This window comes from Antennarius striatus, chromosome 1 (assembly GCF_040054535.1).
Source record: "Antennarius striatus isolate MH-2024 chromosome 1, ASM4005453v1, whole genome shotgun sequence".
NCBI classification, from domain to species: Eukaryota; Metazoa; Chordata; class Actinopteri; order Lophiiformes; family Antennariidae; genus Antennarius; species Antennarius striatus.
This window is the reverse complement of record NC_090776.1, coordinates 8,144,818-8,169,606: the sequence shown is the minus strand read 5'-3', so window position 1 is coordinate 8,169,606 and position 24,789 is coordinate 8,144,818. Positions and strand designations below refer to the sequence as shown.

The following is a 24,789-nucleotide window of genomic DNA, read 5'->3' as shown; positions in this document are numbered from 1 at the left end:
CAGAGGGATTGCTCCTCTCAACATGATTGGAAAACCTGATGTGAGACGGTTGCGTTCCTTTGGTTACAATAACAGCTCAGTGATGCAGTCCCATTAACTTAATTCTACCTCTAGTTTTGATGATATCGCTTGTCAGAATTAAAATTCTACTATGCATTCCCCTCGAATGCAAAGATGATCATTTCAAAACATTTCCAGCTCCAGGCTGATCTTTGCCCAGTTAGAATCAACTCAGTTGCAGAGATGTATCATGCATCTTCAAAGCCCAATGTCCTCTCATCAGGAAGATTGGGGAGATGTAATTTTTGAGATGGCTTTCAGAAGGCACAAAATACTAAAGTGTAATGTTGGGATCTATAATTTCTTCCCTCTCATTTTCGTGTGGCCAATTTTGGCCACAAAGATACTCGTTGAAATTGCAATTTGGAGAAAAAACTGTGGCATGTGCCAGGCTACATGTGAACACTTGTACACTTAATCACAAAAGAGCAGATGTTGTAATTAGATAGTCATCTGAGGAGAACTGTTTTACTATCATGTGGGTTCAGTGTTTGCTCTTTGTGTGTGCATGTGTAATAATGCCAGGTAACCCTCGGCCTATTTGGGCAAGAGGAGGTGGTGATCTCCAATCCACTGTCGCCAGGAGTGATCCAAGATATCATCTACAGTAAGTGCTGCCCCCAAGGTGGGGAACGGGAGGCAGTCCTTCAACAGGAGCTGGTCATTCATATCGGATGGATTGTCTCCAATAATCCGGAGCTGTTCAGTGGTATGCTCAAGATCAGAGTCGGGTAGGAATTCTCATCCAGAGTGGTTCCACTGGTGCCCTAACAATACACAATCAAATAAAGTGGCTTTGTGCAGTAATATGCTGTGAGCTGCAATTTTCTGGTCCTGGTGTTAAAAAATTAAAAGTCTGGGCTGCAATGGACTGTTATCAAAACATAGACGCACGCCCACTGTTAACTGTTGGCAAACCAGTGAGATGCTTGACACTATAAACATTTCTTAATCATTTTATCTGTTCAAAACCACTGTTAGCTGAATAAAGTTCAGTTCCACAGTACAGTATAGTTAACATGTGTGCATTGTTCTGCAGGTGGATTGTCCAAGCCATGAAACATGAGCTCAAGATCCGAGCGGGAGGTCTGCCTCCCCAAGACATCCACCAACTTTCCCCCAGCGATATCAAGCAGCTCCTGCTCGATGTCTTACAGCCACAACACACCGACAGGTACTCTTCTAACATGCAGTCACACTTTCAAGAATATCCCTTGTGCATTCTCTTCCCATTTGTATTACATTATATTTGAAGGTGTCATTCTCTTCATGCATTTACTTCTTGTATCATTTCCTTTAGTTTGTTATTTTATCTTTTGTCTTGCCGAAATCCATATTCCATTATCTGTTGCTGCCATAACATAATATCCTTAAGAGATATATTAAAGTTTTATCCAACTTAATCTAACACACATTGAGACAGAGGCTATATTATATTTCTCAGAGCTCAGTTGAATAGTTTTTCTCCACAGGTCCTGGCTGAACAGACGTCAGATCGATGGCTCTCTTAACAGGACCCCTCTGGGCTTTTATGATCGTGTGTGGCAGATCCTGGAGAGGACCCCCAATGGTATTATGGTGGCTGGGACTCATCTCCCACAGGTGCCGGTATCCCCAGACACTGATATTGTAGACACAGAATGTGTTCTATAGTCTTTCAAAATAACTAACCCCTAAACATTCCGCTTAAAAGTTTTCCTCCCATTTATTGTTTGATTGAAGTCCAATGACATCTGTAACAGACTTTTAAATTGGCCACAACTGGTTTTATGTCTTCTGGCTCAGTCACATATTCTTATTTACTACTCACTTATTCCCTCTGCTACTTCCTTGTGTGTCCTATTATTACACTATTAAGCACTTTCCCAGCACGAAAAACCATATTTTTTGTGTATCTATGTCCTTAATGGAAAATTGTGCAAATCTTTATTGGCGTGAATCCTCAAACATCCTCAAACATGTTAAGATCTTATCACAAACTGAGGTTACATTTCACTTTAAAATGTTTCCCAAAAATCATATTCATACTGTATCATTTTCGAATGCACTGACAGATCATTCTTTTACTTCAAACACAGAATCTTTCTCAATCATCCAGTTAGCAGTCCGCCTGAAATAACACACATTGAAGCAGTTATGTGTGATGTTATTACACTGTTCTGTATTTACTTCTGAAGATACAAACACCTAAGCACACAAACACACACATACAGTTCATACGTTTTTTATATATATACGTATATATATATATATATATATATATATATATATATATATATATGTATATATATATATATATATATATATGTATGTATATATATATATATATATATATATATATAATCACACACACACACGTATACATACTGTATACGTATATATTTATATTTTTTAATACTGTTCCTGACATTCTTTCACCTAATATTTTGGCTCATTCATTTATTTTGGTGTATGGAACAGCTTTAGCATGATGTTTACTTATACAAATCTCCCTGTATGTATTTTACTAAAATGGCTGTCTTCATTGGTCTTTTGTTAAAGAAAGTGAAAAAATGAACACATGTACCCCTTTTTGTCATATCCAAAATCCAGTGTTTCTTTCTTTGAGAGAGTATTCAAATGTTGAACTACATTCATGTTATTAGTAGTTGAGGTGTAATTAGCAAAACATGCAGCTTTTAATTTAAAGACAATGCGGGTTTTTAAGTAGGAAAGTAGGACAGTAGAGCTGCTGCAAGTAAGCTTGGCATCAATGAATTGATAGGGTGACGTTGGAGATGGCAGCATTGTTTTACTGTTGTGTTGCAGGCACTGTTCTGAAAAAGTGGTGATTAATTTTTTTAAAAATCTTTCTGTGTACTATCATTCTATGTATATATCTCATGTTACAACAGCTTAATTCCTGTAGTTTACAGACAGTTTATATTCTGGTGCGCTCAATAGTCCAAAATGTATGGTATATATTTTTATACATGTCTAACCTTTCTAAAGACTTTTGTCAAAATGGGGCAGTTGGTTATCCATAACCTTGCTTAATAACCAAACAACTAACAAACTGAACCTAGTGCTTAACATTGTTGTTGACAGTAATTGACAAGTTTTCATAAATTAGTTTTTCTCATTAAACATGTTGAGAAAGAGAGAGCTTACAGTAAAAAGCTCGGACACTAATTTTCTGTACGAAGACAGTTTCTTATGCACAGGGCATAGGGTAAACTTCTGACTGTTGTGTACTCATATTCATTCAGTCATACGATTTGATATTAGACAGATGTGGAGTGGACTGCAATGATTGTCAGACTTTTTTTGTGACTCCTTGCAGCAACCAACGCTATCTGACATGACCATGTACGAGATGAACTTCTCTCTGCTGGTGGAGGACACACTGAAGAACATTATCCTGCCTGAGTACAGACAAATTATTGTGGAGGTACATGAACCCTTTCAAAAACAAAGCATGAAGGAAAATTGAATCCTATTAAATGTGTATAGATTTCTATTCAACATGAAATTACCTTCGGTTCTTTATTGAAGACTTGGCCCTGCAATTTTGACTGCAGTTGTTTACCTACTAGAGATGTTACAATCATTTTGCTCTGTTACTGTCATTGTTAGTTTTTGACAGCCTTCTTCTATCTCCTTTGTGTGTGTAGTTGCTGATGGTGGTGTCCATAGTGCTGGAGAGAAACCCAGAGCTGGAGTTTAGCGATAAAGTGAATCTGGATGGACTAGTAAAGGAAGCCTTTCATGATTTCCAGAGGGACTGCAGCCAAATTGAGGGCATTGAGAATAAGGTAAAGTAGTCTCTAACCTGCAGGATGTCTGTTAAGGTCTAAAAACAGTCTTGTTACGGTTAGGTTTAAGTTCTTCTAAATCCACTAAATTCATGTGGTGGCCTTCAGAGAACTCGGAAGATAAATTACATGAATGTGACTCATCCTCATCACAGGATGGCGTATGTAACACACATACTGGAAGCATTGTGCACTGCCAAAGTGTCCTGTTATAGAACCATGGAGATTGACATTGGTCTGAATTGGTCAAGTTGCAATTACACATTGTCACATGGAGTTGTTCTAGAAGTCTGTTATGGTGAAGAAGGGGCTGTCCAGGAGGAGCAGGAATGCTCAGACTTCTTTCTGCCCAGACACCTCATCCAGGTTTTTCAGAGGATTCCCCAGGAAAGCCGAGCATGACTTCCAGCATGACCTAGGTCTTCCCCAAGGGGTCCTCCTGGTAGGACATGCCCAGAACACCTCCCCAGGAAGCCATCCAGGAGCCATCCAAAACAGATACAAGAGCCACCTCAGCTGGACCTCCTTGATGTGGAGGAGCAGTGACTCTAGTCTGTACTGCGCCCTGGTAACTGAACTCCTCATCCTATCTCTAAGGTTCCATCCAGACACTATACGGAATAAACTCATTATGACCAACTGGATCTGGCATCTTGTCTTTTCAGTGATGATAAAAAGCTCACCTCCATGGGTGAGAATGGGGAAGTAGATTGACTGGTAAATTAAGAGCTTTTTGTTTTGGCTGAGCTCCTTCTTCACCAGGATAGACCAATACAACAACAGCATTACTGCAGCCCCAAGATACTTGAACTCCTTCACCTGGGGCAAAGATTCCCTACCGCCCCAAAGAAAAAACTTGTCCTGTAAATGTTTCCTTTACTATTGTGATCAAAAGCATTGAATCCTAATTCTGAGGCTCCTCTGTAAATATTAATTCATACACTTAAGAATATTCATGTTCCGAGTTACTAAAAAACTCGTTCTATAAATAGTTCTCCTACTTTTGTGATTAAAAAAGATGATTTGAATCTCAATTTTGAGGCTGTTCTGTAAATAGTTTTAAAATAAACAACTATAGCAACTTCTGATGAATTCAAATCCATTTCAGACTTAAAATAATGTAGCAATTTTATCCTCACCCATTTTTGTTAAACCACACCCATTTACGGTTTAAGCCCCACCCATTCCAAATACAGATACATATACAGATAATTTAGATGGTTGAAAAGATACAGATAGTGGTGTACTCGCTCATCCCTACTGCCTACCAAAAATGAGATCAGGTGAAGTCTTGTGTTTTGATGAGCGAATGCGCAACAGTGCACTGTGTATTTATGGGCCTGTCTTTCCCAAGTCTTTTGAAGAGCTGTCATTTTCAGTTTAGTAATTTTACTAGGATATTTTTTTACTCAGCATCTACATTTTCTGCTTATGTTATTGCTTGAAAACACAATTTTAATCGTACAAAAACATATTTTTCATTTACCTCTGCCAGGACAACATGGAAGAATTCTACAACACACCACCAATGGGAAAGAGAGGCACCTCCAGCTACTTAACCAAGGCTGTTGTGATCCAGTTACTGCAAGGGGATGTGAAGCCGTGCAAGGACGATCCATGTTCTGTCAGCTAGATTTACAGCTCTCTGACCCCTAAACCCAGCCTGCTGCAGCACAGTCATCGTCAAGGACTAGAGCATTCATTACTTGTACTAAGAAGATAACCTTTTACTTTCCAATTTACCCTACAGAAGAGCAATAGTTACTTCTGCAAATTACATTTTTTGGGACTTTCCCTCAACAGCATGTCATTCATTTTTTATTGCTAAATAGCAAATTACCAGCTAACATTTTCACATATCTGATTATCTATCAAGTTAAATTTTAACTAGATCTCACAGATTAGCATTCTTTTTCATGTGTGAATTTAATAAACTCTATTTCTCACTCGTGCATAACTTGTTGGCAACTAGAAGCTGACGTTACTGCTATGTTTAGTTTCATAATTACCATATGAGGCATGAAAGCAAGATAATTTTTTTCTATTTTATTCACTGGAAAATAACAAATCAATTTCCCAACTTAGTACAGCAAAAACTACTTCAATTTTTGAAGTTACCCAGAATCCAATTTAAATGTTCTTTATTCTTAGGTACTTCCGCAAAGAACAGAACCACAAGAACAAAGAGCTTAGATGAACCATAGTAACCTACAGTTGATACATAACAACTAGTAATTACAAAGTTAGTATTTATAAAGTTATCATATTACATTTGGTTCCTGGGGACCTCAAGGAAGAATATAATATCAGCCTGATATAAGTGTATTAATTTGACAGGAGTTCCATAAAAACCCAACATATTGAAATGTCTAAATCATCATTAGATCTCCCCTTGTTCTGATTTACTTTTCTCTACACAACCTGTTGGTCTTTTGAATTAGGTGTTTCCAGAGGCACAGCACATACTAAAATGAGTTTTATAGTGACATACACATTTTATCCAGTTGCAAATGCATGCTAGATTTAGATGTTGTGCTGTGTTGACCTTTTCTTAACACTCTTATTCTTACCACTATATATGCAGTCTGATGCATGAAAGTTGGTGCTGATTAAGCATCATAATGGTTTCTGAATGATACAGGCAACAAATACTTTCTGAAATGTCTATTTCATGCTGTATTGCTCTGCATGACAATGGCTGCTGCACATCTGAAGCCCTGCCACTGAGGATCCTTTAATAAATGCCGTTTTGTTGAGTGTGGGTAACAGACAATCCTGCTGTCATCCTGAGGGAGAAATGATAAGAGTCATTCTGACCTATGTTAAAGTTAGTGTCTCTAAATATAATCACTGTGATGAATCTACCTGAACTTGCCACCATGTCTGTCCATTGTTCACCAAAGTTGTTGAGAAGAAGTACTTATAACTCAAAACTGTAGTTTAGAAAAATAAAGCAAATGTGAAAAGTCTAACATTTATTCCATGAGTGACTTCACTAGTACTTCTAAAAACTGTATTTGTGAATATATAAATTAACTGGAACATCCCCTATTTCCTATAGTTGTGTTAATATGAAATACTGGTATAATTACTTCACACAAAGCACAATATTTGTTTCTGTGTTAAAGCTGCAGTAAATGGAGCATGAGTGCTACAGCCTTTAGGAGTATGTTTGGCATTGTGTCAACTCCTGCCAGTTACACCCACTTATGTTGCCCGGACCACTTATCAATCTGCATCTGGCCAGCGAGGCTGGGTGTGCTGTCTGCAACACTGATTAACTGACAGGCAGAGGGAGGTGGGCGAGAGCCAGAAGAGAAGATAAATGAGCTATGCGTCACTCTCAATGTATTCAAATCAACATACAAGCTGCTGAGGGGAGATCTTCCCTGTCTGTTGAAACACATCACTTCACCAGCAAACACAAAAATAAATTAGTTTCTTTCACCATAATAATTCGAGCAGTGTTAAGACTTTATACATTTTATATTACTGTACCTATCATCTGTAATTTATAGTCAACCTACTACCTCATGTTAAAACACGATGTCCTCTGTGGGTCTGAGGAAAGTCTTTAATTGGGTACAGCAACAAGATGTGTTGTACTTGACCATTATAAGGGAATAAATTATAGATTGGCCTCTGCTGTGCTAATGTTGAGGATGATGATTATGATAAAATGTCTCCATTATTAGTCAAAATCATTATGGGAGTGCAATATTACACTGAAGTATCCCTTAATGGAACTTGATACAGGTTGAGTTATAGACATCGGCAATGTCAACTTACTGTCTACCAAAGGAAAAAAAAACAAAGATGTCGGGACCCGGGATATGCCATGTTTTAAGAGCGTGGCTCATCAGACCACTAGGAGGCAGCAGTGTCCAATAAATGAAGGCATACAGAAAAGCATTATTGAAGTTGCCCAAAGTATTGCTATGATTACAATTAATAGTAAAACCAGTTCTAAGTAATGCAAAAGAAAATGTGAATATCTTGAGCTGTTGCGGTATTGTTGCGCTGTTATGTTATTCTTGTGCTATTGTGTTATATAAAGAAGACGAAGAAGAAGAAAGACTGGAGAAGAAGACACGATACACTTTTGGATTTTTCGGCCATGGTTCCCCAGGATTGCCAAAAATCCATCTATCCTAGTTCTTGAATACGAGACAACAGTAATTGACCCGCTTTTCTGTGTTGCGGGTCAAAGATGTTGCTGGATCCTATCCCAGCTGGCTTCGGGCAAGAGGTGGAGAATGTCCCAGATGCATCACCAGCGCCTTGCGGGGTCACACGAAAGACCTAAATTGCATGGTTTTGGAGGTGGGGGAAAGCCTGCTGGGAGGATCCAGAAAGAGCCCACACAGATTGAACCCACATTGACCCCATCAATCTGCCCTGTGGGTGGTGGGTCCACGGGGATGGGAAGAGCCGACGTTGCCTTTTCGGGCTGAGCCCGGCCAGGCCCCGTGGCAGACCCGGCCACCAGGCGCTCGCTGAGAGGCCCTCTGTCAAGGCCTGGCTCCAGACGTGGGCCCTGGGCAAAAGCCTTGCAGCTCGCAGTTCAAGTTGTTTAGTTTTCCAGTAATGTCCATCAAAAAAGCAAGGTCAAGTGTCCACTCTGTGTCTTCTAGCAGTGAGACGTCTTCTCCTTTGAACTGCATGAACAAAAGTGAGAAAAAACAATCTAAAAATCGTCTTCTGTCTAGCCATCTGATTTCTGTATGTAGCAGCAGGTCACCATATTCAGCTGACATCTCCTCCAAAAGCACCTTGAAAATCCTGTGTTGTTTTGCTTTAGAGCGAATGTTGTTAATGATTTTTCACAACGGGAGTCATCACGTGCCCAAAGCCAATCACTTTTTCCACATAAAGCCTGCTGGTGAATGATGCAGTGGTAACGCAGTAATTTTGGGAAGTCTGGGTCAGCTTTACAGCAAGCGATGAAACCTGTTTGTCGGCAGATCATAGCAGGAGCCCCATCTGTAGTCACTGCTACCAGCTCATCCAATAGTACCTTTTTCTGCATGAAAACCTCCTTCACCGTGTTAGAGATGTCAACTCCCCTCGTAGTTGTCTTCAAGGGCAGTAGTGTCAGGAGTTCTTCTCTTGTGGAGAAATCTTCAAATACCATCTGGATAAAAACCAGCAGCTGCGCTGTACTGCTGCTGTGCAAAGACCCGTTGCACTGGGTGCTAAATACCAGCGCTTCGCCAGATCCCAGTCCAGCTGATCGGCCAGATTACCAGAGATAGCGGACACTCCTCTAGCCATCGTAGATGCCCCCAGTTGGATATCAGAGAGAGTGGAGATCAGATCAGTTCCATTTTTCTCGTTTTTAAGTACAGTGTCAGTGTGGCAGGATGATGTCTCATCTGTGTTTAATTATGAGCTGCTGTGTAGTCACTGTAAGCCAATGACCTCATGGTGGCACGCTATAAAAAGGAGTGTTGGCGGCCTCCCCTCCCTCTTACTCTGGCCGTCCTTGTCACCTGTCGTTCCCTCCCTCTCGCTGTTACCTGTGCAGGTATGTTGGCAGTGGCTGCTAGTAATGCTCATTCAGTATTGTTGCACTGATTTGCCTGGTTGGGCTTGCTTTTAGACACCATTACAGTCTGCGGCTCTAGAGATCGCCTTCGAACAGCACCTTTATGACGTGCTCGTCTTTCTCCTCTCCCTCTCCCTCCGGGTGATCTCTCACTGGGGCCTGACTGGTAGGTACGACTGATGACAGGCCTGTGCTTTTCCTCTGCTCCTCCACTGTTCCTCCAGACCTCACTAAAGTTAATTCTTTATTTGTAACAGGGGCTGTGAGGACCGGGTGTTTTGCTGGGGAGTTCCAGCGGTGCTAAGTTACTCTAAGAATATCATAGCTTGTTGCTGCGTGGATGCTGCTTTGCCCTGCTTTGCCTCTGCTCTGCTCTGCTAGTTTTCGCTGTTTTGACTGTGTCCTCTGGCCTGTGTTGCTGGCCTTGCTTCACTGCTGCTCTCTCCTGGCTTTATTTGTCTGCGGCACCCATTCTGACTCGGTGACGGCAGCTCCTTTTTCACCTCGGCCTGCTGCAGCTACAAGACTCTAAGGTGCTCTGTGCAGTTGAAGCTATGGCTGCTAACCGAGCTCGGGCCTAGAGTCAGTCGCTGTCAAGGAGTCTCAAGGATAAAAACTTAGCTGTTAAAGCTGCACATCTGACAGGACCAAATATATTGTTAATGTAAAGCTGACTTTCTCCTAGCTTTTAAAAGCAATCTTACTGACTGACTGAGATCAGTGGGGTTATCTTGGGTGTAGTTAACTCTTGTTTGTTTCTCTTCTTTGCTTTTTGTTTTTTTTTCATTTCATTTTTGGTTAATTTTGTGGGCAGACATATTTTTGGTTGAATTTGTTTCCATGAGTTAGCTTAAATCATTTCTCCTTGCTTTATTCCTTTATTTTTCTAAGTACATAATTATATTCCTTGTGTTTGATACATTTGTTTTTTTCCGTTTAACTGAATATTGGTTTTAGGTTTAATAAGTTTTTTTTTTGGGGGCGCTTTTCTTCCCTGGGAATCCAGTTTTGTGTTCCACAACCACTGCACTGTCGATGAGCCTCAGCACTGAAGAAGGTTGTCCCTCCCCGTGTGTGTGGTAAATTTTTAAAGATTTCTTTTTTAAAACTTGTTGAAAACAAATGTAATTGTTTGAACTTGGAACCACGTCTCATGCCCTCATTGAATAGAACAAACCTGTGTGTCTTAAACTGTTTGGGTTGATAAAACTATCTCCTTGGGCGAAATTCCCAAGGTGGCGTCGTTGGCTATTACAAGTTGAAGAACAGTTTAAAATTAAGCTAACTTGATTCCAAATCCGCTCTCGAGCTGCCACATTAGCAATTATCATCATTGCTTCTTTGAATACTTCTCTGAAAATGTCTGAAAATGGTGCCTTCTTGATCAGAAAATGTGCAGCTCTAAACGAGCCTTCATTTATTCTGTGTGACTTTGTGAAGCCGGAAAAAGTCACACAGAATAAAGCTGCCTTGAGCTCATAAGCTTTTCCTGCTCGGACCGTGCTTCCCGGTGGGTAGTTAGCATGGTAGCTTTTGTGATACGTAGTGAGTGTCTCTCCACATTGTGCCGCTTTGACATCGCCCCGCATATAAAGCACATGCAGGTTTCCTTCACTGTTGTAAAAAAAACTTACTCCCATTCATTGTGAAAGTAATACGATTTCTTTCTTTTTTCTGCCATGTTATGGGATCAGAAACTGCATTCACCATCCAACCACGCTGTGCCTGCTAGCTTACTATCCACGAGCACTGGTTTTGTCATGTGCACAATACTGACCGTGAACTAGAGTAGGTCAGAGGTGACATAAACTTCTCTAAAGTTCATGTTTAATAAACAGATTTCTAAGATATCGTCATTTTCAAATCTATGTGAATGCAAGTGTGATTTAAAGAAATAGGCAACAAAATAAAATTTGAGATGAGCTCGTAGTCAGTAGTGACGTATAAGTTCTATTTTTAGAACAGCCCGAAGGTGACCTATGCGGTCCTTGCGGGTGACCTGGAGCCCGCGGGCACCGTGTTGATGACCCCTGCTTTACAGTCTTTGCGGGCAACCTGGAGCCCGCAGGCACCGTGTTTGTGACCCTTGCTTTACAGCACTGACCATTTGGAAAGGTATAGTCTGGGTCCCATGTATAAGATGAAGAAAGTACCCATATTTGTCTTCAAAGTGAAAGCAATAGTGTGTCCTCAGAGGTCCAAGAGCTCTTACACTACCGGCTAAATGGACAAGTAAGTGCATATTAGCTGTCATGTACTGTTCACCATAAAGTCCACTTATTTGAGAACAGAAATTCCACAGTAGTTTTTCAGTGTGATGTACTTGCGTAGGGATTATTGATTACATCAGAAGATAAAGATTGCTTCACTGAGGAGCAGGGAATGGTTGTAGTATAGTCCTGCAAGAATGCCTCGGAATACAACAGGCAAAAAAATAAAATAGCAAAATGGACCAAGATGCTTTGAAGAACATTCTGTGAGAAGACACAGATCGAGGGAATCTCATCATAAATATTGGCCTTATGTCTTTTAGCCGTTTGTCAACTTCTTTGATTGATCTAACCATACTGAATGCACAAGTGGAAAGCTGTACTACTCCCTGTAGTAGAGAGTGCATATAGTCTATACCTCTACCCAGGACCAAATCATAGCTGTTGAGTAGGTTGAGAAAGGAAGGTCCCTTCACCCCACGTGCAATGCAATTGAAATCATTGGCCATCTTAACATTATGTAAAAGAAAAGCAAATGTAACAGAAATTTCATCTTTCGATTTTGCTCAGAGTGTTAGAGGTTCAACACTGATGGTTTTGAGACTCCAAACACCTGCAAATATGTTTCCTCGTTTAGTGCATTCAACAAAGTTTAATTAACTAATTTATGACCAAATAAAAAGGCCAAACAGAAAACCTTGAAGACTTAAAAATGGTCTGCCCTCTGTGTTCCACATTAAAAAAAAAGTTCCCATAATCCAGTAATGTGCGGTCAGGGGAGGCAGGTGAGGCACAGCCTCACCTGCTGTCATGAAAGAAATGAAAAATGGAAAAAGTAAATTAAATGTTTTTATTTATCCAGTGATGTGTATTATAAAGTAGTTTTTTTGTTAAACATCACCAAGTTTGTTAATTTTACTCAAAATCGCTGAGTTTTCACATTTACCGCTGAAATACTGCGGTGAGGCACCATGGATTGCGCAATGGCTCGACAAGCTGTGCTGGTGAGACCATAATGCTATCTCTCTATACGTCACTATCAAAATGTTCAAACGTGTTTGCTATATGAGCTAAATTCTCATAATTTAGTTAATGTATATAATGTACAGTGTTTTTTTGTCAACAACTGTATGTGTGTAACGTCTTTCTTGAGTTGAGCAGTCCTGAAACCGCTGTGAAAAGGCACTACGTTAGGCACATAGTTCTCCGGTCTCATGGTAGAGGGCGCTGGTGATCCCAAGGATTCGGCCGAGAATTCCTCTTCCTTGGCCGTAGAAGTGACAGCGAACTATGATCTACAGTCAAGTGCAGCCATTCATTTGTTTTCAGCTCACCTTACCTTACTATAAAAATGGAGGAATACATATCTCAACTCAAATTGTTTTTGATGCTTCTGTTCAGAAGGAGTGGCGCATGGACTTCATTTATAAGTAAACCTAACATTTAAGCAAACATGTAGGAAATAACGGGGGGGTTTTTTTTTAATCAAATGTGCTAATTGTTACAGTTTGTATGTGTAAATAATTCTGCTCTGAGACTTTAAAAATGACCTGTTGCTAGATAAATGGTGAATAAGCTCAACTGTAGGTTCATATTTTTGTAAATCTAATTATGATGAATTCAGTGCCTCAGTGCACGTCACTGCTATAATCAGTGAGAGGCCTATTGCTTGTAATAAATTTCTGATACACTTCTCTGTCATAAATGTCTTTGATATTGCCATGACATTTTTTTATGTCTATTAAACCTGAATTTAAGTTTTTCTTCAAAACCTTAGCAAACAATCTCTTTATTTTATGCTTCATTGGGAACCTTAATGAAATAGGAGGTTGACCCCTCTCTCAAAACATTGGCTTGACAGGTTTTACACTGGGTGTCTACACTCTCAACAGTCATGAAGCATTCACTGCAATATTTGTGCAAAAGCAGAATGGAGGAATCATCAAAAAATTGTATACATTTATGTAAATTCTGAAGACATTCAGCCTGGATATCAGATGCGCAGTGCTGAGAGATTAGTGTAAGCAAGTCACCGAGACCTTTTCCTGTCATTTTGTGTCTGTTTGCAAAGTTATTATGAGAAGAAGACTTTCAGCAACAGAAATTGGTGCATATGTGTTGAGTGGATCATCTCCTGTGTTTGTAGAACTTTTGGGTTTTGTTCCCTCCTCTTGGTTTAGCTCCAAACTGTCATCAAAAGATAAGTCATCATCAAATAACACATTATCATCTGAAATCCCTTCTTCAACAAATTCAGGTAGGGGCCCAACATATGTATCCATGTGAATAGGTTGTTCATGTCCTGATTCAACAATGAGTCCAGAGTGAGGCGTCTCACTTGTGTGTCCATAGCAGTGGGATGAATGGTGTCACAGAAGTCACCCAAATTTGTCATCAAAGAGTCTTCCAGATCAGAAAGATCATCAGCTTGAAGATTAGCCAAACTGGACACTTGCTTGCTGCCGCAGGCATTTGAGCTCCAGTTTGTTGATTCTAAAAGAAATATATATATATATATATATATATATATATATATATATATATATATATATATAGCAGTGAGTTCTCCCATGCTTTCTGAAAGATTAGAAACAGGCTTATGGATACACCAACAACCATAAATGCATAGATCTTTGCCAGGATTGAATTAACTTTTTTCCATCCATCATCTACTGCTTATGCGGGGCCGGGTCGCGGGGGCAAGTGTCTCAGCAGGATGCCCATACCTCGTTACCCCCAGACACCTCCTCCAGCTCCTCCGGGGGGAGCCTGAGGCGTTCCCAGGCCAGCTGAGAGACATAGTCCCTCTAGCATGTCCTAGGTCTTTGCCGAGGTCTCCTGCCAGTAGGACATGCCCGGAACATCTCCCCAGGGAGAAGTCGAGGAGGCATCTGGAACAGATACCCGAGCCACCTCAGCTGGCTTTGCTCAAGGCGAAGGAGCAGCGGCTCTACTCCAAGCTCCACCCTGGTGACTAAGCTCCTCACCCTAACTCTAAGGGTGCGCCCAGCCATTCTATGGAGGAAACTCATTTCAGCCGCTTGTATCCAGGATCTTGTCCTTTTGGTAACGACCCAAAGCTCGTGACCATAGGTGAGAGTAGGAACCTAGACTGACCAGTAAATCGAGAGCTTCGTCTTGCGACTCAGCTCCTTCTTCACCATGACAGACCTATACTGCGACCACATCACTGTGGAAGCTGCACCGATCCATCTGTCAATCTCAAGTTCCATCCTTTCCTCACTTGTGAACAATACTTAAACTCCTCCACTTGGGGCAAAGACTCTCCACCAACCTGAAGAGGACACACCAACCTTTTCCGGTCGAGAACCATGGTCTTGGATTTTGAGGTGCTGATCCTCATCTCACATCACACTCAGCTGCAAACTGTCCCAGTGCACACTGAAGTCCAGGTTTGATGATGCCAACAGGACAACATCGTCTGCAAAAAGCAGAGATGAAATCGTTTGGTCCCCAAACCGGACTCCCTCTGGACCCTGGCTGCACCAAGAAATTCTGTCCACAAAGATTATGAAGAGAACCGGTGATAGAGGGCAGCCCTACCGGAGTCCAATATGCACCTGGAAAACGTCTGACTTACTGCCAGCTATATAAACCAAGCTCTGGCTTCGGTCATATAGGGACCGGACAGCCCTCAGCAAAGGCGAAGCACTACCCACAAGGTACCACGAAGGACACGATCGAATGCCTTCTCCTGATCCAGAAAACACATGCGGACTGGTTGGACAAACTCCCATGAACCCTCAAACACTCGATGGAGAGTATAGAGCTGGTCCAGTGTTTCACGACCGGGACGAAAACCACATTGTTCCTCCTGAATCCGCGGTTCGACTTTGATAAATTGATATTCAACATTTCTGAAAACGAAATAATTGTAAGAAATAATTATATTAAAAATTTGATTGAAGTGACTGCACTAATGAGGTTTATTTAGAAATATAGCGACTTACAATCAGTGCATTCATCGTTGGAGAAATGCCGATCATTTCTAATAAAAGGGTGAACAAGTCAATCAAATAATAATAATAATAACAATAATGAGAATTAGTGGTTGGGGACCGCTAATCTAGGGGTAACACACCAGTGTGTTCCGTACGTCCGGTCTATTCCGCAGTTTGGTTTACTTTACAGTCACTGCAGAAAATCCAGCTTTACAAAGACAGGTGGGTGGAAATGGAAGCAGGGTTTTCAATACTTTTTGGGCGATCTCAGGATAATCTGCCTGGACTTCAATCCAAAACACTGGTGCGGTCGTGGGCGCTTAATTGTGTGGGTTGATAATCTGTCATGTGACCGAGACCTGTCAAGCGGGACAAACGCATGCATTCATCTGTGCGTCATTCCGCATAGACTTCACTTTTCAAAATAAAACATCTTTCAGATAGTAAACTGTGATTTATAGTACATTTACATTTATAGTACAGCCTTTCATTTATTTTCCGCTCACCTTGCCTTACTATAAAAATGGAAGATTATGTATCTCAACTCAAAATTTTTTCGATGCTTTTATTCAGAAGGGGCTACGCATGGACTTCATTTATAAGTAAACATAATATATAAAAAAAAACATGCAGGTAACAACGTAACAAGTTTTTTTTAATCAAATGTGCTTGTGTGTGTAAATAATTCTGCTATGAGGCTTTAAAAATAACCCACTTACTGTTGCCTATTAAATTGTGAATAAGCTACACAGTAGTTTCATGTGTTCGTAAACATCTTCATCTGATTATGATTAAGTCTATGCCTCACCAGCCATGAACCTCACCGCACGTAACTGGCTCTAATTATATTTTCCAAAAGAGGTAAGATATGTAAAGTAATTATGACAGAGATTTTATTTTTTATTTTTGCTTTGAGTCCAGTAAGTACTGTCCGTTTCAGTGTGCACATAGTGTGAGTGGTGCACACCTGCCATAAGATGCAGTGTACCGTATGCCTTGGTCTCTTCCTGAGGCAGAATGGCTTCTCTGCTATTGGAAATCCATCTTCCACAACACACACAAGGGTGCTGACATGCGTCAAGAAAAGGTGTCACATCTGCTAGTGTCATGTTGATGTTTTTTCTAAAACATTTAACCTATCACACCTTCTAATTCACCATATATGTCATTCTACTGGTCAGTTCATGCATATGTATGGACCTAATATGTAATTATTACTGCTTGAGTGTCTGTCTCCTTCTTTTCCATACGTATTTCTGTTGAAGAAGAGATACAAACATTTTATTCATCCCTTTGGATGCACTTAACAGTGCATTTCACAGTGTCAAATCTTTTGTTTTGTATTCATTTATAATCTTGTGGCGCCATCTAGTGACAATTGATTGGTCCCACGGGAGTATATCTTATTAGGAACCACTTTTGTTTTTGTTTTTGTTTGGTTTTAAATCAGTTTCACTGAGTTAGGTAAGATTAGAAATTATTTTTTCAATCTCCACTCCTTTCTTTTCATCACATCATCACGTTAAACTGTGACAGAACATGCTAAAATGCATTACTTATTTTTATGAGCTTATTATGGCCCATCTCATAGGCCTTAACAAATAAGAACAATGTTGACAGGGCGGGTCCAAAAGTTAACAAAGGTTTATCAAAGAGGTTAAACAATAACTACGATGTGGTGTGGAAGTCAGTATCAGTAGTGTATAAAGGGTGCATAATGTCTTGGATGATGTGAGGTGCATGTTGTCAGTGCAGAGGCAGAAACGCAAAGCAAAAGGAAAAGGCAGCATGACTTTTGGAGGGGGCTGACAGGCAAGCGTCACCGGCTACATTGCAGCTACTGCTGCCGCCATGTGGTGACTGGAAAAAAACAGAGTAGTCAAGCATAAAGCGCCATGCTGGACGACGGTGTGCGTGTGTGTGTGTGTATGTGTGTTTATGCCTATGCATTTGTCTATGTATGTATGACTATGACTATTTAATCAAACTAGATGTTCTTGTCCCTGAATGATTCAGTGGAAAACTTTGGTATATTATAATTATAATAATGGATTAGATTTATATAGCGCTTTTCTGGACACTCAGACACTTTACAGTGGATCCATTATTCATTCACTCCTCATTCATACTTGGTGATGTTAAACTACGTGTGCAGCCACAGCTGCCCTGGGGCAGACTGACGGAGGTGTGGCTGCCATTCTGCGCCTACAGCCCCTCCAACCACCACCGGAACAATCACACATATTCAAACACTAACAAGTGCCCCAGTGGAGGCAGAGGGTAAAGTGTCTTACCCAAGGACACAACGAAAAATGACTCGGTGGGAGCGGGAATAGAACCTCTGATCTTGAATCATTGGATGACCCGCTCTACCACTGAGCCACTGCCTGAAATCCCTGAAATCAGGGAAAACCAGGGTTTCCGGTTTAAAAGAGGGTCAGTCAGAGGAGTAACCCTGACTTGTTTCATGAAGCGAGATAACTGACCCTCTGGGTTTGTTACCCCAGTAACAAACTCTCTTAAGCTAACCTGGTAAGGAGCAGCTTTCCTTTTAGTAACCCAGAGTTTCTTCTGACTCTGCCCCCTTTTAATATTTGGTTCAAGAAGACAATGCATGTGTGGCAAGGCGAGCGGCTTGAAGCCGTTACCGACAACGCCACCTGGGGGCTTTCACCCCAGGATATGGACAAAACTTATGGATGTGCAGGTTTTGGATTGATTCAAGGCACACGGTTCAAAAATACTCCACGGGACCAGAGTGTGATTTCCAATTATAAAAGAAAAAGACTTTATTAAACAGTTATTTTAAAATGAGGACAGACGAAAAGAATACTACAAATATGATTATAAAAAGTATGAGGGATTACCAAAAACAGAGCTGGGGCTTACCACGACAGCGGTAACAAAAAGGGGAGAAATCCAAAAAAACTACACTGCACCCGTGACACAGCAAACCAAAAACGTGGATAAGGAACCACCACCAGGGGAACCGCTGCCGCTCTGGGCCCGCAGCACCTGTCAACGAAAAGAACACAATTAGAAACAAAAAAAGCAAGGCAACCCTCACACACGATAACCAAATAGCAATAAACCCAAAATAAACTGTTTAACACACAAATTATCCAAAAGAGGAAAAAAGAGATTACTACACAATAAATCAAATATAACCCACCAAACTGATCAATAATAACTCAACGGAAGAAATAACAGATGAATAAATTAAAAAAAAAGGGAGCGTCTGCCCCTCCAATTAAAACCACCCTCCAGGGGTAGTGGCTCAGCGTCAATTAGAGTGTCGGGATGCCCTCTCTTGGCTCGCGTTGAGGACGCCGTATGATACGGCCTTGACCACCGGTAATGGTGTCTGGCCCGATATAGGCCGAATCAGCGCCGGATTGTGGTGGTGGAGGCCTCCAGATGAGCCAAACCCCGGAGTAGACACACAGATGCAGGGGGGGGAAAAATAACACAACGAACAGAGAACGAAGAACCAAGAACCAAAACAGCAGTGAGCTCTCAGTGGCGATGACGGCCGCGCACTGCAAAATAAACAAATTAACCTAATTAAAATACGACCACCGGACATTACAAAAATAAAAAGTTACAGATAAACATCCTACCGGAGAGCAGGATTGAGGTGTCACTCGCGGCAGGAGGAGGAAGCCCGCAGCCCAGACCAGGAGAGGTGGTTCTGGGAGAGAACCATAACCCATAACGCAACCAGACCTTCAGCAGCTTGATATAAAAAGACAGACAACTAAGCGTCTTACCCTCAGGATGCGCACCGCACGCGCACCGGCCCAAGGGAGACAGCCCAGGTCCCAGTAACACCACACTGCCGGACGGGGCAAAACCGGAGTAAATACAGGGCCCATACACTGAACAGATCGAGGAGAACGAGCATGCCTACCTTATTTTCCCACTCAACCGCTCACCGCAAAACGCTGCCACGCCCAGCTGTCAGCTCCGTAAAGGAGGAAGAGGAAGCGGAAGAAGGATGGAGAAGGGTCCGACCAGGTCTATTTATGCGGCACTCGCTAATTGTTGGCTACACTACCCCCTCACGGTGGGGAGTGTAGCACTATCCTGCCACACATGTTTACATTTACCCTGCAATCGTCAGTTTTTCTGTTACAAGCTGACCCTGGTCGCCTATCAGAGAAAGGAAAAGTTATGTGGCCCTCACAGGAAAAAAGTTTGGAGACTCCTTGTCTATACAATGTGGGAGATACTCAGTGCAACTCGCCTTGAAACTTTTATCCCAGTTTTTCTCTTTCCCTGGAGATAAACCCATCAGAATCATCATGGAGGTGTTCCACAGGATTTCAGGTAAATGATGTTGAAATGTGAAAAATTAATTTGAAATTATATTCTCTTAATGACATAGTGCTGCAACGTCAGAATTGGATTAGTTACTTTAATTTCTTTTAGGATTTCCCAATGTAATTGGCTGCATAAATGGTACCCACATTCCCACCATAGCCATTAAGGTACAAGTAGATTGACTACTGTTTCAACATGTTAAAGACTGCATCATAGATAAACTAACATCTGTCCAGATCATGTGTGATGCTTCAGACTACATGTCTGATCTGGAGGCAAAGTGGTGTGGGTCAGTTCCCGACTCACGGATGTATAATGAGTCTTACCTGAGCAAATTACAATGATAAAAACATTGTAATAGTTAACATGATTTACCAGTGATCATCACCCACCTCTAACGTTAGTCCAGTATTTCTATTTCCAGGTCTGCCGTCCTAATCTGGAGGTTCTACTAAACCATTTCTGTTTTCTGTACAGTGATTCCTCTACTTGCGAATGTCTCTACTTATGAAATTTTCTACTTCTGAAATTTCTCAGCAGGAAAATATTGCCTCTACTTACGAAAGAAATTTCAACGTACGTAATGTAAAAACACAGTATTGGCTGATACTCGAATCTCCGACAGGTACCTGAACACAACATTCTCATAGCTGCTCTGCCATTGGCTATTACCTATTATGTATCTTCCTGGCATCCCATTGGCTAAGAGGGTTGCCACTCCACCTCTGAATGGAGCTAGACCGGTGCTTATGTAGTGTCTCCGGCATTCTGCACTGACCCGTGAGGTAGTCTGATAGTTTTGCGCCAATATAATAACTTTTTGAGTATTCGCTATGGACCCAAGAAAGTGATGGAGAACAGAGGAAAAGAAAAGACAAAGAAAAGAGATCATAGAAAAGCGTGAAAAAGGGATGCTTTTGGTTGATCTCGCCAAAGAATATGGCCATAATGCATCTATAATCGCCACGTTATTAAAACACAAGGAAGTTTAAGGAGTTTAAGGCATTGCGTGGGTGGTTGGATAAGTTCAAAAGGAGGACTGGAATTCACTCTGTTTTTCGGCATGGTGAGGCAGGAGCGCATTAACTAAATAGGACAAAAAACAATGGGGACAGCAGTTAAAAGGTAAATGACCGTCATTACTATTCCTTATTCTTTGTTTTTTATGTTATGCACAACTCTCATTTATTGTGTAATAATCTAATCGTAAGATGTATTTGCTACATGTTTTGATGTATTTTTATGCTTTATAAAACATTTATGTCGGAATTTTTGGGGGCTTGGAACGGATTAGGGCATTTGCATAGAAAACGCTTCTCTACTTACGTAATTTTCTACTTACGAAATTTCTCCCGGAACCAATTAATTTCGTAAGTAGAGGTACCACTGTATTTTTTAGAAAGTTAATTTTATAAACTTCTATAACAGGTAGATGGGAATACATGAGGAGGACATCAAAACAATTACATAGGAATTCCACAGAATGAACCACTCGTGTTTACTGAGTGTCTATTTCACTGTGATAATCTGTGTAGTCGGGACTCTATTGTCCATCCATGCTCTGTTATAAAAGGATGAGAATGTGTTAATACTTCAGTGGAGGCTACATGTCACTCTGTATTTCACTATAATGTTAAGCAATGGGAAGAGAGCAATCAGTAACATAAAATATAATATCACTTTCTTTTTTTTTCAATTTCGTGCTAATTTCTTTTTCTTTTTATCAATTAATAACTTCTGTGTATATTATATGTCTAAAACAGACAGAAAACAGAAAATAAAACTTGAAAGGACTCACTTCATAAAATCGGTAAGGGTTACTCCTCTAACTCTGGGTTAAGTTACCTCCCTTTGTGAAACCGGAAACCCTGGTTTTCCTGGATTTCAGGGTTAACGTACCCAGGTTTTCCACTGAACCTGCTTTGTGAAACGGGCTCAGTGACTCTGATGCTTCCTTTCTTCAGGAGTCTTTCAGTGGATTGACAAGGCAGGACCAGCAGTTCACATCTATTCAACACACCTTTATATTCCAGTCCTGGTCCTCCACTGTCAAACTGGCATACCACAAATTTTTACTTTCATATGTCTCATTAATGGGACTTTGCCAAGGGACCATCACCTGAAGCTGGAAGGACTTTGACTACAGGATCAGATTTTAGTCGAGGGTAGTCACGGTCACTTTATCAACCAGGAAAGTGTGACAGAGTGTGAAGGGACATAAAATGGAAAGACATGAAACATGACTTGAATGAAAGATTGTTTTGTGATACAAAATGTCACGCATGAAATCAGTTTGCTGTCAGAGCACAGGCCCCCACCAGCTCCAATAAAACTTGAGCAATCGGAAAATAGTTTTTCCATACAGTATACATAGGGGCACAGCACAATTTCCTATAGCCACCTCAATTACTGTAGTGTGATTCGATACATATTGGCTCCCTGCAACTGTATATTTTGATCTCATAAAGCTGGATGTGAAATGTGTATTCCCATATTTTCAGTTAAGGTAACTGGATACTGATAGTGGCCTTATTTTCATATGCATCATACTGATTTATTATCAGACATACTGTATATGAGTAGTATCAAGCATTAGCAATGGTGCATGAGAGGAGATACAGCGTCAAATACAAGCGTAGGCACAATACCCAGAGTGACAATGGATGCAGATCTGCAGGGTACCATTGCCCCATCCAAGCTGCTACATTGAATTAAATTTTACAAATAATTGTTAAGATAACTAGTATGTCAAGACAGACAGCTGACAATATACAAAAATAAAAATATCCAGGATATATTTTTCCAATTTGTCCTTCATAATTCAATTAATCTATAGTTACATCAAAATTTCCAAGCTGAATCCTATTCTCATAGTTTTTGCTGAGCTTGGCAGCATAGAGGATGTGTTAGGTGTCTTTAAAGAGAAGCCTGTACCTGGTAGGGGGGCAATGACCCTCGAAACAGGCTTTGACCCAGACACAGAGGAATGGATCCAGTTTGCCAGCCTAATGAAGAAAAGGGAGGGATCATGTGTGGTGACCATGCTGAGCTGCATGTATGTCTCTGGTAGATTTCTGTACAAAGAAATATGCCCCTTTTACAGTCGGGGCACCGCCAGAGATGTGCTTGAAGAAGAATCTTTGCATGTGTTTATAATGGTACATACGGTAGAATGGAAGGGGTTTTTCCATTGTCTTAGAAAAAAACTGGACTAGCCTAAGCTGTTTAAATCAATCCACTAGACTTTAAGAAAGTTCTTGAAGATGTTTCGTCTCTTATCCAAGAGACTTCTTCTGAAGAACTGAAGATGTCTCTTGGATGAGAGACGAAAGGTCTTCAAGAACTTTCTTAAAGTCTAGTGGATTGATTGAAACAGCTTTGGATAACCATGACCTGGATAACTGAGAACCTACACAGACATCTAAATTAGACTAGTTTAACAACCTCTAAGCACATAGTGATGTATCAGCTGATTTAAGTTTTCCAGCAGTATATGGTGCCAGTGTTTCCTGAACTGTGCCCTAATTCAGCAAGGAAATTAGAAAAAAAACCCCAAAAAACTGGAAGGAGAATATCTAATACCCATTTCCGGCATGTACAGAATACATAAAATACACATAGCATAGCAAACAGCTGACACATTTTCTGTAAATGAACCTGTATGTGGGAGCTGGACATACTGTATAGCGAGTAAGAAACCCTTCGATGTTTGGATGGATTCACATGTCGGATCAGATCTATTAATTTTATCAATTTGTTTATTTATCTAATGATTTTTGGTGGGGATCCAAATCTTGTGTATGCAGGATGTGGGATAGTTTGGCCATGTGCTGCTGAACACTATCCTAATGATACACTTGACTTTTTCTAAGGTTAAATTAATACTTAAAATAAGCCACTGGCCAGTGACTCAAAAGCTCAGTAATTAACATAGTAAATCATTGCCTTGTAAAATCACAGTGTCTCATTTGTACGTATAATTTTTTTACAGACTAAAAAAGAGCAATCAAATTAACTAATAAGCGTTAATTAGTGAGCTTCAGAGGTGCTGCAGGCGGACTGTGTTACACGTGTGAACTGGCTAGCTAGTTCAGTCTCCAGTCATTATGCTAAGTTAACTCTGCTGTTAATGAACAGCAGGGCTTTGTGTTTGTGGACATCACTCACATTAGGCTGTTAGTGCTACTGCAAATTCAGTCCGCTTGCAAATCTATCAATTCACATCAGTTTTATCTCTCTGGGTGTGTGTGTGTGTGTGTGTGTGTGCGTGCGTGCGTGCGTGCGTGTGTGTGTGTGTGTGTGTGTGTGTGTGTGTGAAGACAGAGGTGCAGTAGCAGATATGGAGGCAGACAAACAGAGGGGCAGTCTTCGGTCAACTGTGTCTTCCTGCCTTATCCTTATCTCATATCCCGAGTCTGTCCGAGTTTTCCTTTCTACAGTCCTACGCTGAACATCACAGAAATGATACCAACCAGAGATAAGTAATACCACTTAAATACACCTCTATCAGCTAATCTTCCATTCCTGTCACTGGTGTGAATTTTTCAACCTTGCTTTACTGCATATAAACAAATAACCATAGCTACGATTTGAAATTGCTATATACGTATATTTAGCTGTGGTGAGGATGTTTTTTCTGATGCCATTTTGCTCCTGCCATAATGTTTCAACAATTATTGACTGAAATGATGGATGGAGTCTAATCATTTTATTGAGCTCAACCTTATCTTCACCATCTCCATCATGCTGACATTTTTAGTGACATGTCTCAACAATTATTGGATGGATTGCCTTGATATTTGAATGAGACACTTCTGTTCTTCTTAATATTATAGTTATGCACTAGAGTGTATGGTGCCACCATCAATTTCAACATATTAGACATATATAAT

The 24,789-nt window shown here is 40.7% G+C and overlaps 1 protein-coding gene and 1 long non-coding RNA gene across 4 annotated transcripts in view; both read left to right on the top strand.

The window, feature by feature from the left end:
• Positions 1 to 6,832, top strand: part of phkb (phosphorylase kinase, beta) — a 157,925-nt gene extending 151,093 nt beyond the window's left edge. For all 3 annotated transcript variants that reach the window (XM_068323001.1, XM_068322984.1, XM_068322994.1), the window contains 6 exons: positions 586 to 791; positions 1,100 to 1,234; positions 1,533 to 1,662; positions 3,383 to 3,490; positions 3,714 to 3,854; positions 5,350 to 6,832. In XM_068323001.1, coding sequence (XP_068179102.1) covers positions 586 to 791; positions 1,100 to 1,234; positions 1,533 to 1,662; positions 3,383 to 3,490; positions 3,714 to 3,854; positions 5,350 to 5,487 — 858 coding nt within the window. In that variant the 3' untranslated portion in view covers positions 5,488 to 6,832. The remainder of the gene's footprint in view (positions 1 to 585; positions 792 to 1,099; positions 1,235 to 1,532; positions 1,663 to 3,382; positions 3,491 to 3,713; positions 3,855 to 5,349) is intronic.
• Positions 6,833 to 8,667: 1,835 nt separating this feature from the next.
• Positions 8,668 to 13,305, top strand: LOC137597313 (uncharacterized). The gene is made up of 2 exons (XR_011035697.1): positions 8,668 to 9,568; positions 9,660 to 13,305. It is a non-coding gene; the product is annotated as an uncharacterized lncRNA (long non-coding RNA).
• Positions 13,306 to 24,789: the final 11,484 nt, after the last annotated feature.